The following is a 16,039-nucleotide window of genomic DNA, read 5'->3' as shown; positions in this document are numbered from 1 at the left end:
TAAAAATTTCTAGCAATGCAAAGTAGATCTGTAGGTGGATTTCATATCTGTCTTTTCAATCTTGTAGCTGATAAAAGAATCATTACTTGTTTATATTATTGAGCAAGTCTGTGTTCTTAAAGGCAGTCAGTGGAAAAATATTCCCTCAACAAAAACTGACTCAAGGTTGACTAATCTTACTTATGTTACCCTCTACAGGTAAGGTATGATTCCTGCTCCTGAAGATGTTGACTAAGTAGTCATTTAATAGAAAGCACAGGGAAAAGATTAGTCATCTAATCTTAACTGCACAGGGAAAAGAGAAAATAATAATAACCCCTCCTTGATATCTGTCTTTATGCAAAGGAATCTAGTCCAGACATTATTTACCCATGAGTTTTATTATCAAGAGAAGTCCGACTGCAACCAACAGAATGACTCCAGAAATTTAAGCAAGTATATCAAAGAATGCAGGAACAGAATTCAGGAAAGATGAGTTAATTGGAAATCTGAGGAACACAGCTGGGAAGCTGTACACTGAATTCCTGAGATAAGGGTCCATTTTTTTAATTACCTATGTGCAAAAGAACAAAGTTAAATTACTTTTAGGAAGTACTAAGAATGTGTCTGATGTGCTGTGTAATAAAAAATTGACAGAGATGTTGGTATTTGCTAATTATTCATGCACAATTAGCTGAAAAATTTCACATCTATTGATCATTAACTGACCATTAAGCTTTCTCACATGTTGAGGATGATTAATAAAAGTAAACTGGCTTTGGTGTTTGCTGTTATATAGTAAATGAAACTTTGCCAACAGTTAGCTGGGTAAATATGGACATTTTCACAAACACAAGAAGTTTGCAGATCTGCTGCATTGTTTGAGTGGAGTTCTTTGCAAGTCTGAGGGAAACTCTTAAATGTGAGGGCAACTCCACTTTCTGGAACTGTGTGTAACCAGCTCAAGAAAATAAATTATTGTATTGTTTGTCTCTAAGGCCTTTGAAAGATCTTATGTAATTGTGTAAATGAGTTAAGGGAGACAATATATAATTTACAATTTGTCCAACCTTCATGTTCTGAGTAGACTGGTCATTATCTAATCTCCCATGTTTCTAAGCCTAACTGTCCTTGAAAGTATCATGAACTGTTTTATTTTCACACAAATTAGCTGTTCAGGAGGAACCCATCAAACACCTTGGGTGCATTTTCTGCAGACATGCTTTCAGGACATTGTCTACAGCAATTTTGTAGCTGTCAAAAGGAAACTACCATTCCTGAACTCTCTTTACACATCCCTCTTCCAGTATTTCATCATATTGATCCAGTGTAAGTCTGTTTTTATTTTGTGGGCATTAGAGGTCTGTGAAATGATAGTGCCTGGGCTTGTCCAGGAAAGACAAGAAGCCTGTCACATCGACAGGAAACCAATCCCACAGTGACAGCAGCTGTTGGTTGCACAAGCTACTTGGTGTATAAACTGTCATTTCCCAACAGAGGTCTGACTCAACAAAAACTTAAAAGGCTGAAAGCCGCACAATGCATTCTTTTCAATTAGCACATTCACCTGCAATTTTGAGTATATTTCATCAATACAATATTAAGACTTATAAAAGAAGGTTTAGGATCCATTGTATCTCATCAGCCATACTAAGACAGAAGGGCTAACGATGGAAATGTGCCTGTTTCCAAGTCACTATGGGTAATTGAAAGGTATTTCCAAGTCACTAAAGGTAATTGATGAGGTAACTGAAAGCATATGGATTTTCTGATTTTCTTAAATGCAATAAAAACTGAAGAATGAGCCAATTCAACATAATCATTATTTTTAGAATTTTCTTATGCTACTTTATTTTTGTATGCTATCCTCTTCTGCTGAAGGTGCCTCTACCTGGCTTCAAGACAGGCATCACCAGAAAAATTTGGAGATTTTTGGTCATAGGTCAGTTTATACAACACCAAGCCTGCTGGCAACAAGGTCCACTTATCCCAAAGAAGGGGAATGAGGACATAGCCAGGCTTGACAGACATAGGATATAGGAAGAACTCCAGAAACCACTCCAGTAACAAAAGAAGGCTTAAGAAAGCACATCTCAAATCACAAGCAGCCAAAGACATAACCACAGACAGAACTTGGGAGATCCCTTTCCACCCCTGCTGGGATACTGACACAATCAAATATTTCCATAAAATGCCTGTACACCAATGTTTGCAGTATGGAGGACAAACAGGAGGAACTAGAGGTCTGTGTGCAGGGCTTTGCTCTCATTGCAATGACAGAGGTGGTGGGACAGCTGCCATGACTGGAATGTCATCGTGGAGGGCTGCACAGTGCTCAGGACAGACCAGGCAGGTGCTGGGGTGGAGTTTCCCTCTGTGAGGCAACACTTGGAATGTATCAAGCTCTGTCTTTGGGTGGACAGTGAGAAAGTCCAGTGTTTATGGTTAGGATAAAAGGGCAGATTAATAGAAATTATAGGTGGGTTTTTTTCCTCTCTTTTAAACTGGTTGTTTGCCTGACAGCTTGACAGTAACCCAGTGTTACCTTTGAATATCCAGGTTATTAACCATTTTCCCTTTTGGTTTTGTGTGGTCCTTTCATATTGCATTGAAGAAATTGGTCCCACAAGGAAAATGTTATTGTACTGATGCAAAACCTGACCAGGGATCCAGGATGTAACAGCTTTTTAAGGGACGTGTGCAATTGATGTTGCATCTTAGGTTTTTACATCAAATACTTAATCACAACATGTAATTCTGTGACTTGTTTTTTCAAGTAGCCTAGCTTTGGAGTTCAGGATGAAAAAGTCTAATGCTTTAATGATAACTTTGTAGGTTCTCAACAAAATGAAAGCTTGGTCTCATTATCCCATTGTTCTCCTTTTCTCTTTTCTCCAAGCTGCCTGTCTCGTCCTGGGTTGTATGATTTTTCCTGATGGCTGGGATTCAGATGAGGTAAAACGGATGTGTGGTGAAAAGACAGACAAGTACACGCTGGGGGCTTGTTCAGTCCGCTGGGCATATATCCTGGCAATTATTGGAATCTTGGATGCCCTGATCCTCTCATTTCTGGCATTTGTGCTTGGAAACAGACAAGACAGCTTGCTAGCAGAGGAGCTCAAGTTGGAAAACAAAGGTAGGACTGCTTTAGAAACACTATTGTTGGGTGGCCTCAAGGGCAATTGCTTAAAAACAATAATCAGTTTCAATTTCATTTTATGTTATGCTTAAAAGTTGGCATGCTGGCTTACTTGTTACTTTGCTGGGAAAGAATAAATGCAAGGGGTGAAGGAAGTTTTGCATTTCAACCTCCAAAAATCTGAGAAAGCTCAAATTTGATGTAATTTCTGCCCTATGCATGAACTATCCTTAGTTTTTAGAGTTGTAGATGGGATGTTATTGTGTTACTCACTTGTACACTATTTCATTAGCATTTAATTTTCACTGTCTCCATTTTTTCCTGTACCCCATGCAAGATTTGCTCCCTTGGTTCCTTCAGAATTTTACAATGTAATATGAATGTCAGTAACGTGGCATATGTGTTAGCACAGTGCCCAGTAATGGGGTGGCAGTGACCTGTGTATGGGACTGCCCATACAGCAAGGAGCTGGTGGGCTGAGGATCAGAGCCTGGAATGAATAAGGATCCTAGTTCTTGCCTGAGTGTGTTGCTTTGAGCTCATGAGTCAGCTCATGGGAATCTAGGCTGCTGCAGTAACTGAATACTCATGCAATGCTTTGGGGATAAAACTCATTTTTAGATTAAGTACATGAAAATGGCTTGGACCAGTAATTTATCACACATTTGCAGGAATGGAGATGTTTTTTAGTAAGTGTGTGCAAGCCTGGCTTATTTCTGCAGCCCCTTCCCCTTGTGCTCCCCTGGCATCCCAGCTGAGTATGTGATGGGATAGATACCACAGAGGGCATGTCCCTGCCTTATCTTTTTAATGGGCCTGTTGTCCCTGAATCTGTCTAATCCCTTCTAAACCTGCTGATACTGTCAGCCTCTCCAGCACTGCATGGCAGCAAGTTCCTGAAGCTCACTACTGACTGCTAAAGAAGTACTTTCTTTTATCTGTTTCAAATTGATCCCCTGCTAGTTTCACTGACTGTCCCCAAGAGCAGGATTCTGTGTTCAGCTCATCTACCACCTTTGTAATTTTGTGGGCTGCTTCTAATAATAGCAGAGGTATCAGGAGCTTTTCACCACTAGATTGCTGTTTGGCATCCAGTGTTGTGTGAAAATAGCAGGTCTCAGTGCTGGTCCAGAAGAGCCATTATCTGTACACCTGTACAGTGGCCCCTGCTTGCTGGATTGCAGTCAGCACACTCGGCCCAAAGATAAATGGACTTGAAGATTGAATACCACATACAATTCCAGACCTGGATGGAGCCTACTAATGTTGTGAGTTAAGGAAAGTCTGTGTCACTTGCAATTGCACATGTGCATCTGTCCTGCAGGTAAACTGAGGGCATCAGCTTCAAGGACTGTGACCCTTTCCTGTAAGGATATTATTAATCTGCATTTGAAAATCAAAATACTTGTCAGAAGGGCATTCACAGCTATGCCACAAGTGCTTTTGGCATCACCACTATGTCTGATTTGTCTATACCATATAGAGCTCATGTACCCAACATTACTTGTATCAAAGAAATGCATCTGTTTTGGCACCTTGTGAGCAAAAAACAGCTTCTGGAGCCTCCTCACCTCTCACATTGCTGGCACAAACCCTTGCCAGAACATTTGGTCCTCAGCATGTCAGAAAAAACCATTCAGCAGCTCAATTTCCTTGGATTAAACACAGAAACATATCACACCATTGGCTTCAAAACAAACCAGAACTCAACAAAAAGGGACCTACCCCACTCTGCCCTTCACAATCAAGCCTAATGATCACCACTTTTTAAACTGTCTTTCGAATTAAGTGAGGAGGAGTCAACTTGGCCTCTAAAAAGGACACTCCTGTCACAAAAAGCTTCTGCTAAGCAACAGCAGGGCAAGTCTAAATCCCCCTGAGCCCCCCAGCATTTACCCACCAGGCACAGCCCCAGCCCTGAGGAGAGACCCAGCAGAACACAGCAGTGGCATCAATCTGTGCCCCTGTGCACTGAACACACATGAGTGCTTTGACACTTACCCCATAAACCACATCCCCTTGCCCCCTTTTAGACTAAGGGATAGTGCAGAACTACTCATCTGCATTAGTTCACATGCAGAGTATCCATGCATCTCTTGGAAATGGTCAGGATGTGAAAATACTGCTCTGTACAAATAGCACTAGCATATCTCCCATTCAAACAAAAAGATACAGAAAATTCTAACTATTATCTATATGGATATGGACAATTCTGCCCTCAGCTTTCCAAGCTGCTCCTACAATGTGAAGTCAAAGCCCTTAAAACAAGTAACCATGAACCAGAACTTGCCACCTGGTTGACACTTCACACCCTCCTTACTCTCCAGGTTGTTGAAGGTTGGCTCCACACATCTGAGCTGCAGCCACTGCAAAATAAACAGGCTTAAAGACAGAAAGTAAGGGAATATTGTTTCTTGGTGACAAAGCAGCATTAAGTAAAAGGAAAAAAAAAGTAGTGTTGCACAGAGATTTGTGCACCTTTAGCTAGGGAATCCTCTTCCTCAAACAGGAATAGTCTACCCATGGGATCACTGCTGCCACAGGAAACCTCCTGCAAAAGCTGTATGTGAAGCTGAGTGACAGGAGCTCTCCTGCCCCATGGAGGGATGACAGGACAGAATGCTCATCAGCTGTCATCCTTCAAAAGGAAAATAGCTCAGGATGCAGTGAACATGCAAACTGCTGCAAAATTGCAAAGCCCTTCTTGTCAGCATGTAGTTTCCATGGCATGCACTCACAAGCATTCAGGCCAACTTGTGCAAAATTAGGTATATCAATATGAATATTGAGACCAAATTTAAGTTTTCACAGATAGCTACAACACATAAAAGAATTACCAGCATCCCTGGTAGCAATAAACAGTACAAATGCAGAAAGAATACAATATACCCATGTTCTCTGTCCAATATAATTATATAGTCCCTTTTCTGTAAAGTTATGTACCCCCAACTCCTCCTGATAAATAAAAAGTCAGTGTATGCTCATTTTCATTTCAGTTAGGGTGTACATCACAATAATAAAAACACTTTCAAAAATGAAAGGCAAGATTTCTGTTAGTCCCTTCCCATTTTCAGACTGGTGCTTCTCTTCATGGTGCTCATCCCCTCCCTTCCTCCTTTTCTAAAGAGTCCAAGAGACCCACTTCAGACTCCTGCTGCTTTGGTGTGTGGCTTTTTGGTCAAAGCAATTAAGGTGATTATGAACTCAGAGCAAATTCAACCACCTGAATTCCCATTAGAGAAGGGAAATACCTGAGAAACTCATTGGGGAGCAATCTGTGATAGATTGCTATAGACAGAGGAACCTGGGACTATGTTAAAGGGTTTATCATCTTGCCTCAAAATAAGAAGTATTAAGGCACCCCCTTTTCCAAAGGCAAAATCAGACTCTTCTTTGAAGCCCACATCATAGGTTCCAGGCTGGGAACTCCTGGCCCTCATTTCCAGCTTGAAAACATGATTCCCTGCCATGCCAGCCAGGGACAAAGTTTTGCCACAGCTGTGAAGAGCTCACATGCTCTCTTTGAGCTTCAGCTGTAAGTGGCTCATCTAGCATAGCACCACTGCAATTAGATCCACTTGTTCATTTCCTTGTTCAATTACAACCTATTTTCCTTCAGTTATCACCTCCACACTGAGCTCCAAGTAGTTAAGAGTAAAAGAACAGCAGACAAGTAGCACCAGACATATCTCATCTAAAAACCTGCAACTAGAAGCCAAACTAACAGATTTTTTTATACTTTTCCCCCAAAATTTTCTTCTTTTGATAATAGCAACCATTTTCCTGTGATTTCTACTATATAAATAATATTGGAAAAGAGAAAATATAAAGATAAACATGGAGATTTTATTGTGTTTGGCATCAAACAGAATAAAATCTCTCTAGAATGAAGGTATTCATAGCACTGCTGTAGGATCTGTGCCACAGTATGAAGTTTCATCCAAGGAGTATTTGAGTAGTCATTGGACCACATCCAGAACTTTCCTGAGCAGTGTCTCAGTGTCATGCATTCTATTGCCCATGGAGTTCTGTCAGCACCAGCCAGAGGATTTTTGGCTCCCCCCTCCACAGCAGCCTACAGAATGTTGTGTAGGACACTGATCTTCTGCTCCCCTTGGTTTGGGGATGTTCATTCCTTAGGTAAAAGGTTTTCAGATTCCAACCCTGGTCTTTAATGACGAAGTATTTTGGAGGTTTTAATAGAAGCTGAGGGGAAGAAATGGAAGAGTGAGATCAGGAGTCAAGGGATTTTGGCACAGAAAGAAGACACTTTAAGGTTCTCCTTTTGAAAATGTCTATTTTTGGTTTTATGGGCTTGTGGAAAGCACATGCATATGTATGCAATAAACTACTTAGATTTTTCTCCTGGTATGGAATGGAACTAAGATAAAAGTTTTGGACTGATATTCAGAAAGCAGAGTTTGATTCCTGTTTCTTATACTGGATCTGTCATCTGACAAAAGTCAGATGACATTTCTCTGTCTTTTAAATGGGAAGAAATGAGACTGACTTTGCTGATATGTTGTTTGTGGTTTGTGGTTCAGCAACGAAAGATGAATTAGAAAAAGTAAATTATGGTGAAATTCTTATTAAAATATGTATTCCAAGATTAAGGTCTGATAAAAGTATTTTGTCAAGGAACTACTTTGCCAATATGCTAAATGATGATACTCTTAAGAGGAGGCAAATGAGGCATCAAGACTAAAAGTCAAAAGCTGATTAAAATATCTTATTAAATAAAGGTCAATCTTGCAATAGTACTGATTGATACATCAGCTGATCCGAGTTCCTTTCCAGCTCTACTTTCTATAATGAGAAAATAAAATTAGTCCTAAACACATGCATTAATTACTTAACTACAGAAGTTGGAGACCATGAATAAAGAGTCCTAGTTCCCCACTGATTAATGAAGAAAGAACACAGTGAACTGTTTTCTGTCTCACAGGAAGATGTATCCCACTTGCTGTTTCCCTCTGTAAGGACTCTCCTACAACAGCCCAGTTAAAGAAATTCTCATTCCATTGGATGAGCTCATGATATGATGGACTTAAAGGATGGACTTAAAGGATGGGGTCTTATAGGAAAGCTTCACCAAAAAGACTTAGGCAGCCTCAAAAATGTTTCTTAAATGGTGTAGATAATTTAATTCGTTGAACAGGCTCTGTGCTTAGCTGAAAAATTCTGTGCTGCAGCAGAGGGGCAGGATGCATGGGAATGGGGGATAAAGACCTTAGACAGTGCTGCTACAAGCTACAAACAAATCTCCAGCCTGGTGAAGACAAGTCCATAGTGAGCCTGGACAGATATGTGTTGTTAACTCAAAGGCAGCCTATGCCCTGTTGCAAGTAAGACCATGTCTACTGAGCTAGAAGGAAACAAGCCTGACTGTGCCATCACTAGCAGCTGCATTAGAAATGGTGTTTTGAAGCCTGGGGAAAAAAAATCAGAGATATTTCACAATATAAAAATATAAAAGGGAAGCAGCTGACGTGTATTTCATTCTAGGTAAGATTAGTGACACACAAAAGTTATGATACTCCACCATCCCTCTTCCTTACTGACAGGAACCATATTTGTAGGAGGAACATCAGAGAATGCTCATGACTCAGCTGCCCTTGCATGAATGTTTTTCAACAAAGTGTTCACCCAGACAAACTAATGAAGGTTTGTGCCAAGAATCTGGACTATGGCTGGGAACTGCTATTGAGAGGACATTTCTGCTGTCCAGTCCAGCCTGCCACTTCCAAGAGCTGTCCTTATGTTTCTACCAGCCCTGATGTCTTGTCATCATACACAGAGGAGGCTGTAGCACTGAGTTGTAATTGTTCCTTCTTGCAGCAGCTTCCAGTGGTTTTCTTGGAAATCTTTATAATGATTTAAAAAGTCGTTCATTTCAATATCTCACTCCACTGTGAACTTGTTGTGATCCTTCTCCAGCAGTTTCCTAATGCCAGAATTATTTTCTATCTGCAAGCAAAACACCTGAAAATAATTGAAGGTAACCTCCTTCTTTCTGGGCATGGCATCAACAGAAATAAAGGCTGTTGTCAGTAGTTTTAGAATAAAAGAGCTATGAAAAAAAATCCAAATGAAAGCAAAGCAAACAGTCCTGTTTCCTAAAATTATATTCAAGGAGACATTCAAATCATAGCTAATGAGATATTTGAGATATCTGGCTCTTCCCGCTTTCTGTTGGAGGTACAAATTACCACAGTATAAAATAAAAGTTGACCTGCTTGGTGCTAACAGCATAGATCTTTTCAGCCAGTCATTGGCTTTAGTCTGAAACCTTTAAAATGTTCATGTTATTTCTGGACCACTTACAGAGTTGATCTGGACTTTCTGTTGAGTCCCTCATCTTCTCTTGAAAGACAAGCTCAGTGAACTCCAGTTTGCTGTTCCCACTGACCCCTCCCTGGATGCCTCCCTGGCCCTGGGACAGGCCCACACTAGGGCATACACAGGTTTTAGTTCCTTGGCTCCAGTATGACCCTGCTTAGCCTGAGTTTGCTACAACTGAAAATTAGAGTTATGCTCTTAACTTCCAAGGTCTCTGTCTATTGACTTTGATAGGTCTGTACAGTTTTGCTTAATAGAATACCAGAAAAGAGCAGTGGAAGAGGAAACAGAGATGGGATATTAATGAGAAATATTGCACTAAGATTGCTGTAGGTATATCCTGGCTTCATTTGCTAGAAAGATACACAGTTTTTAAAAAGTGAAATTATAATACAAAGACCTTTTAACAAAGATTTCTCCTCTCTCCTATATCTGGAGGTTATTTTTTTCTAATTGAAATTATAATACAAAGACCCTTTAACAAAGATTTTTCCTATCTCTTATATCTGGAGGTTATTTTTTTTCTAATTTACTTTTTTAAAATAAATTCGTTATTTTGTTCATATCCCATGGTCCATGTTATTATGTTTAATCTTTCAGACATTTGGCATGCAAGCATTCCAATTGTCAGAAATATTTCTGTGTACCTATTTCAAGAGCATTTACCATGAAATATACTCAATAGACATGGTAAAACTGAAAACAGATGTTTAGATGCAATCCTGCTTGATTAATGTATTTACACCACCACAGCAGATTTGATTTTACAAACCACTTTCACCCTAGTTTTGTAAATCCAAAAATTTTCAGGATGATAATGAGCTGGCATGAGGACATCATTGCACACAGCTATTCATCTTAAAATGTTCTTTCATCTCCAAGCACTTGCACCCTTCCAGGTGACAGCATTTGACACAAAACAGACCATTACTCTGGTTCCTATATGCTATTTTCCTCAGCTCCTGCTTGCTGATGTTCCCAACTGATTCTCTCCTAATCACTGCATGTATTGTTCCTCTCTACTTTGTGCACACTGAAAACAAACCTCACTCACTGCTCCTCGTATGACTTTGTGTCTGATAGAGGCTGAAAGGATCAGCATGGATATTTCAACCACCCCCCAGTACCACACAGGCTGTAGGATGTCCTGGTTCCCTCCTGTCTATCAGCACTGTGTAAAATGTGGAATCAGAGCTGGACACTGTTCCAGGAGTGGTTCAGACTCTGCTGTGCCCAGAGGAGTTGCAGCCCCTCTGCTCCTGCTCAGCCTTTCCTCTGGTGCAGCCCTTCTGTCTGCAGCACAGCTCTGGCTCGTGCTCAGCTGCATTTCCCCTGCTCTCTGTCTGTCTGGGGCTGGTTTGTTACTCCATGATGTGTTTTTGTGTCAGATCATGTTTATAGAATGAGCCCTTTGCCAACACACGTGAAGAGTTCCTTGGGCCTCTTCTGCAGCAGCTGAGAGGGAAAATGGACACTGCCACTGGCACCCAGCAACCTGGAGAAAATCTGGAGGTTGTGGATCTATCTCCTCCTTCCTAGGAGATGCAAAGATGCGCAGGAGAACAACAGCCACCTTCTCTCTTTTCTGCATCTGTGCTGAATTCAGACACAAAACCCAGTTCTCAGAACTAACAGGGTCAGGACACTTTGTGCCTCCTGTAATTTTGCTTTGCTCTCCTACTCTTCCCAGGGTTTTGTAACTTCTGGCTGCCTTTGGAGGGCTCAGTCAATAAAGGCAGATCTTTGCAGTGTGAATGCTCCCTTCTGTCTGGTACAGCTGGGGACCCTGAGTGCCCACTGTAGGGTCTTACAGGTGGACAACCATCTTAAAATACTGAGGAAATCCAGCAGCATTGCTAATGATACCTAAAGGAAGAAATATTCTTGCTTCCTGAGCAGAGAGGCAATAGTTTAGTAGTACTTTTACATTTCTACCATTAACAATACACGTGAAAGATGAGAGCACACCAGATAAGAGTCAAGAAAATAACAGTATTATGTAAATGCCTGCTAAAATTGATGCATCTGGAATCTCTGCAGAGTACAGAAATTCTGTTATTTAGTGATTACTTCAGAAAGAGCACATTCTGAAACTAAATTCAACTGGCATAACTAAAATGGACTCATTTTATGGAAAATGCTTACTATTCCTTTTTTTATTCTTAAGTAGATTATTGAACCAAAATCCTCAATTTTTTTCCACTGGGCATTTTGAACCTGATTTTGCAGAGGAGCAGAGGAGAGGGGCAGTCTTCATCCTGTGAAACCAGTAAAAATTGTAGAGGGTGAGAGTAAATTTTAGCCATTAGAACAATTCATACAATTTTTAAATGCTCATGAATCTTACTTATACTAATTCTTGACCACAGAAATTCAAAACAACATTTTTCAGGTGTTTTATTGTTTGATGCATATGAAATACATCCATATTTCCTTTCAAGAGCTATCATAGCTGATAATAACATTTGGCTGACCTCTTGCAAGTAAAACTGATAAAGCAATAAAGATCAGACATCATATATCCTGCAGAGACAAATATTGGTCTACTAGAGAAAGTGGAAGTGTGCTAGAAATCATTCAACGTGTTTCAAATGTTAAGGAGAAGAAAAAATTGTCAAAGGGTTGATTGGAAATTCAGTACAGAAGCCATGCTGGCAAAGTAAAAAGTGCTGTACTTATAGGAACAGCCACAAAAACAGGGTTTGCATCCTTAATAGAAATTCTGGATTAAGCAACATGGAAAGAAGTAATTCCAAATGGTTAAGGAGCAGTTTGCTTGGGAGAATAAAAATTTGTATCAGTGTTAAGGGAGTATTTCTATGTCCTTTCAGAACTAGCCTGCAGAATCTTATTGTTGAATTTAAAAAGATGGTTGAAAACCCCTGATTATTCAGTGCTGTGTAGCCTCAGCACTTCCAAGCAGAGGCAGTAGCTGTCTGAAGAGCAAGACTGCCCTGCTTTGTGTGCCTCAGTTTTGTATGGATGCTCCCTGCTGCTCTGTTGATGTTAATCTTTAGCCCACATGGACAAAGATGACATGTTATTAAGTAAAATAAATCTTCCCCTATAACCATCAGCCCTACTTTTTTCCTGAAGAGGACTGACAAGTTTACCTTAAATAAATCCCTAAAAAGGCTCTGTGAAATGATTAGAATTTGTATGTTTACAATGATGCCAGAAGATGAGTAGGTTTATGCACTGATCAATCATTTATACACTGGTGAGCAGCTGACATTCAAGCCTGTGTCTGCTCATCTATCAAGCAGTTCTCACAAAGGTTAGAGGCACTACAGTTGTACTCAGACACAAATAAAGGTATAAAAATGTTATAAAAATGCTAAGTATGGAAGATTACAGCATGAACTGATAGGATTTCATTCTTCTGAGTAATTCCTATATAAGATACCTGTCTCAGACAATTTGCCAAGGTGTCACCTTCTTCCCTAAGTCCAACTGGAGCTCATCTATTGCCTTTCTTTTAGTGCAGTTAATGTGCTTGCAGATATATACAGAGTATGTGCTCACCCAACAGAGTCTCAAAAATCTCTGCAGGCAGGCTAACACTGACCTCTGCTCTCTGTGCTATGGAAACTGTTTTTGAAAGAACAGGAGGAGCTGGAGCAAAGAGGAAGTGCAAAGGCCACTCCTTGGTTCTCTGGCTCTCACAGGGTGTCTGCTTTGGAAGGGAGCCCATTTTTAGGGAAAGACTAGATCTGGCTTAATGAAGAAATATGAGGAGAAGTTTAGGAAAGGAAGTTCATGGTGCTGGGAAGTCCAGCAGGAAAAAGGCAACCAGCAATCTGAGTCTGGCTCCAGTTGGTTTGCCTGAAAGGATTAGCGGCATCTTCATATTATTTCCACCCAAATCCTTGCTTTATGCCCATGGCTGTGAGCACACATGCTCTTAGTTGCACCATCTTCTCAGCTTCTGTGCTTATCACTTCCCAGATTACCCTCTGTGGAGTGCTCCCACCAGCCCTGAGCACAGGGGCTCAAGGAGCCCTGGAACGGGCAGCACAGGCACAGCTCCCTCAGCAGGGAAATGGCTGAGCACCTGGTGGCAGGGGACATCAGTGCCACCATGGCACACTGTGGGCTATTTAGATTATTTTTTAATATTCTGGAGCTACACCTAGTACCCATCAAGTTAGTTCAGCACCATCTGTCCCAGATACAGCTGCATTGCATTCTGTCCCATTATTCTTCAGAGCGTTCTGTAAAGCTCTGCATAGCATTGAAATCACAGTTAGCAGCCTTTGTTTGTCTAGACCTATAGTTAGGTTGCCTTCTGATGTAAATTAAGGACTCCATCAAAAAAGTTGGAGAGAGAAAGTAAATTTCTTTCAAACTAGACATTTTAAAAATAATATTAAACATTCATTTTTCTTCTCTTGTCAGATTTCCTGGGCTGTGCCTCAGTACCATCTTGGTTCTCCTTTATTCTTGTTTTTCACTGTCTTTCTCACCTCTCTTTTCATAGAGCATGCCTTTATACACCATTTGTTTAGCAAATATGTTCAATTTTTTTTAGGATCTTCAATTTTCATAATCCCAGGGGCAGGAGTTTTCTCAATATATGCTTTCATAATTAAAGGGGAGAAAAAAAAGAGATTGTATCATTATTTAAGCAGACAAAAACCAGAAGTTAAAGGGATTTTTTAATGTATATCCAATATTACTTTCTAAGTATTACCAGTAAAAGTGTTAAAAATGATATTGTTTTTCTTAGCCTGCTTTAGGAGGTGAATGATACCGAATAAAAAGTGTATGTGGGCTGTTTTAGCTATTGTCCCCTGCATTGACTAATTCCATTTTTTTAACAGAAAAGAATGCAGCAATTCATCACTTGTCCAGTCCACTTAACGTTTTGTGCCTTTTTATAAGAGTGGAATTTGTGAACTGGATAGCTTTGACAGTTTGAGGTAGTTGGTACTTTTCATTTCTGGATCATTGACTCAAGCACAGCAGATATTTGACAAAAATTGACTGCAAACTGAATCTGGAGAATGACTGATTGCTGAAGTATGTAAGAAAAGTTTTTTTCTGTGCAGCTGAGGGTAGACTAATGCAATAACAAAAAAATATATGTATCTTAACCCTTTGCTAGCAAACATTCCAGCTGGGGAGACTGAGAAATGCAGAACATGTGTAGCTTTGGATGCCTTCATCCTAGTTCTGCTACCTTTAGCTACTACCTACAGCCAGAAAGGGAATTTACCAGGACATCCTCCCAAGTCTCTGAACACCAGGTTGTCAATAGTGGATTAGATGCACCCAAAAAGTGAGGTCTCTTCTGAACAATGTTCATGTTCCTCCAGACAGGACTGTCCTTGAAGACTGGGCAAGTGATGGACATGGGTGCCATGTAAATATGTCAGGAGAGAGCTGCTGCATTTTGGGCAGGGCTTTGTGGGAGAGCCAAAGGTCATGGGCATGTACCTGCCTTGAAGAGTACAGCAGTCTCTGAATTCTGTTGAATTAGTCAAGTGAATTGACCTAGTACATGACATTTCTTTCTCCAAGTTCCCAAGAAATTTAGTCTCCAGTGGTTATGATTTTCCTTTGTCTGCCATTTTCCAGTGACAGAAGGACTATTGCAACAGCAATCAATACATTCAGAAATTTTACTTTCGTTTCAGCAATTTCACTGTGGTTCCTTTCAGCATGATATGCACCAGCTAGATCTTAAACCAACATAAACCCTAGAATGGACCCTTTTTAAACAAACTGCAATTTCAATGAGCAGTAGTGTTTCAGGAAGAAAATCCTTTTAATGGATGGCTCTTGAATTTAAGTTTTGCTTTAGCTGGATTTTTTTTTATGCCAGTACATTTCATTTTGATATCTGAAAGCAAAAATTCCTAATTTCCCCATCAGAATAATTTCCTTATGCAATTACACTGCTTATCTGCCCACTTGTTTATCAATCCCCTTCTCTAATAACCTTTAAACCCATTGTCCAATTTCAACAAAATTTAACGAACTCTAACATCATAAGAATTTAAAACTCCCAGAAGTGTTTTGAAGATTAATGTACAAATTTAAGAAATTAGCATGTGATTCCACTAAGGGAAAGCCAGGAAAGATATTCAGCCCTTAATAGCACTTGGTTAACCAAGCCAGCATAAATCTCATGTCAGATATGCCACCCTTCCTGCCTTTTCTGGATCATCTGCCATGCTAAATAAAGTAGGTAGGGTACATGGAACACATTGCACATGTGTGTCTGTATATAAATATATATTTATACATACTTAAAAGTGTAAGAAAGTGAAGACAAGTCCTATAGCAAACAGGCTCTAAGAGACATTTGTGGCATGTGGGAAGCATGGGAGTTTGGAAACATCTGGGGCAGGAAGGGAGTCAGAAATACTAGTGAGGGATCTGAGGACATGAGAAAGACAAGAATCACAGGTAGAAGGTGCAGGAGTCTAAGGGGAAGCAGGGTATTGCTGTGGAGGGTGTCATGGGGCTGTGACAAAAGAGCTGGGTCATTATATTCTGGCCATGTGGGAGAGGGAGCACACATGCTGCTCATTGAAAGTCAGGCACAGATTTCTTGTACCACTCATGCAACATTAG

General features: G+C 40.2%; 1 protein-coding gene across 3 annotated transcripts in view; it reads left to right on the top strand.

Annotated features, from left to right (window-relative positions):
• Positions 1-16,039, top strand: part of LHFPL3 (LHFPL tetraspan subfamily member 3) — a 234,694-nt gene that overhangs the window by 154,973 nt on the left and 63,682 nt on the right. For all 3 annotated transcript variants that reach the window (XM_054632431.2, XM_054632433.2, XM_054632432.2), the window contains exon 2: positions 2,879-3,115. In XM_054632431.2, coding sequence (XP_054488406.1) covers positions 2,879-3,115 — 237 coding nt within the window. The remainder of the gene's footprint in view (positions 1-2,878; positions 3,116-16,039) is intronic.

The sequence above is a fragment of the Agelaius phoeniceus genome, chromosome 5 (genome assembly GCF_051311805.1).
Source record: "Agelaius phoeniceus isolate bAgePho1 chromosome 5, bAgePho1.hap1, whole genome shotgun sequence".
NCBI lineage: Eukaryota > Metazoa > Chordata > Aves > Passeriformes > Icteridae > Agelaius > Agelaius phoeniceus.
This window is presented reverse-complemented; position numbering and strand designations above follow the sequence as displayed.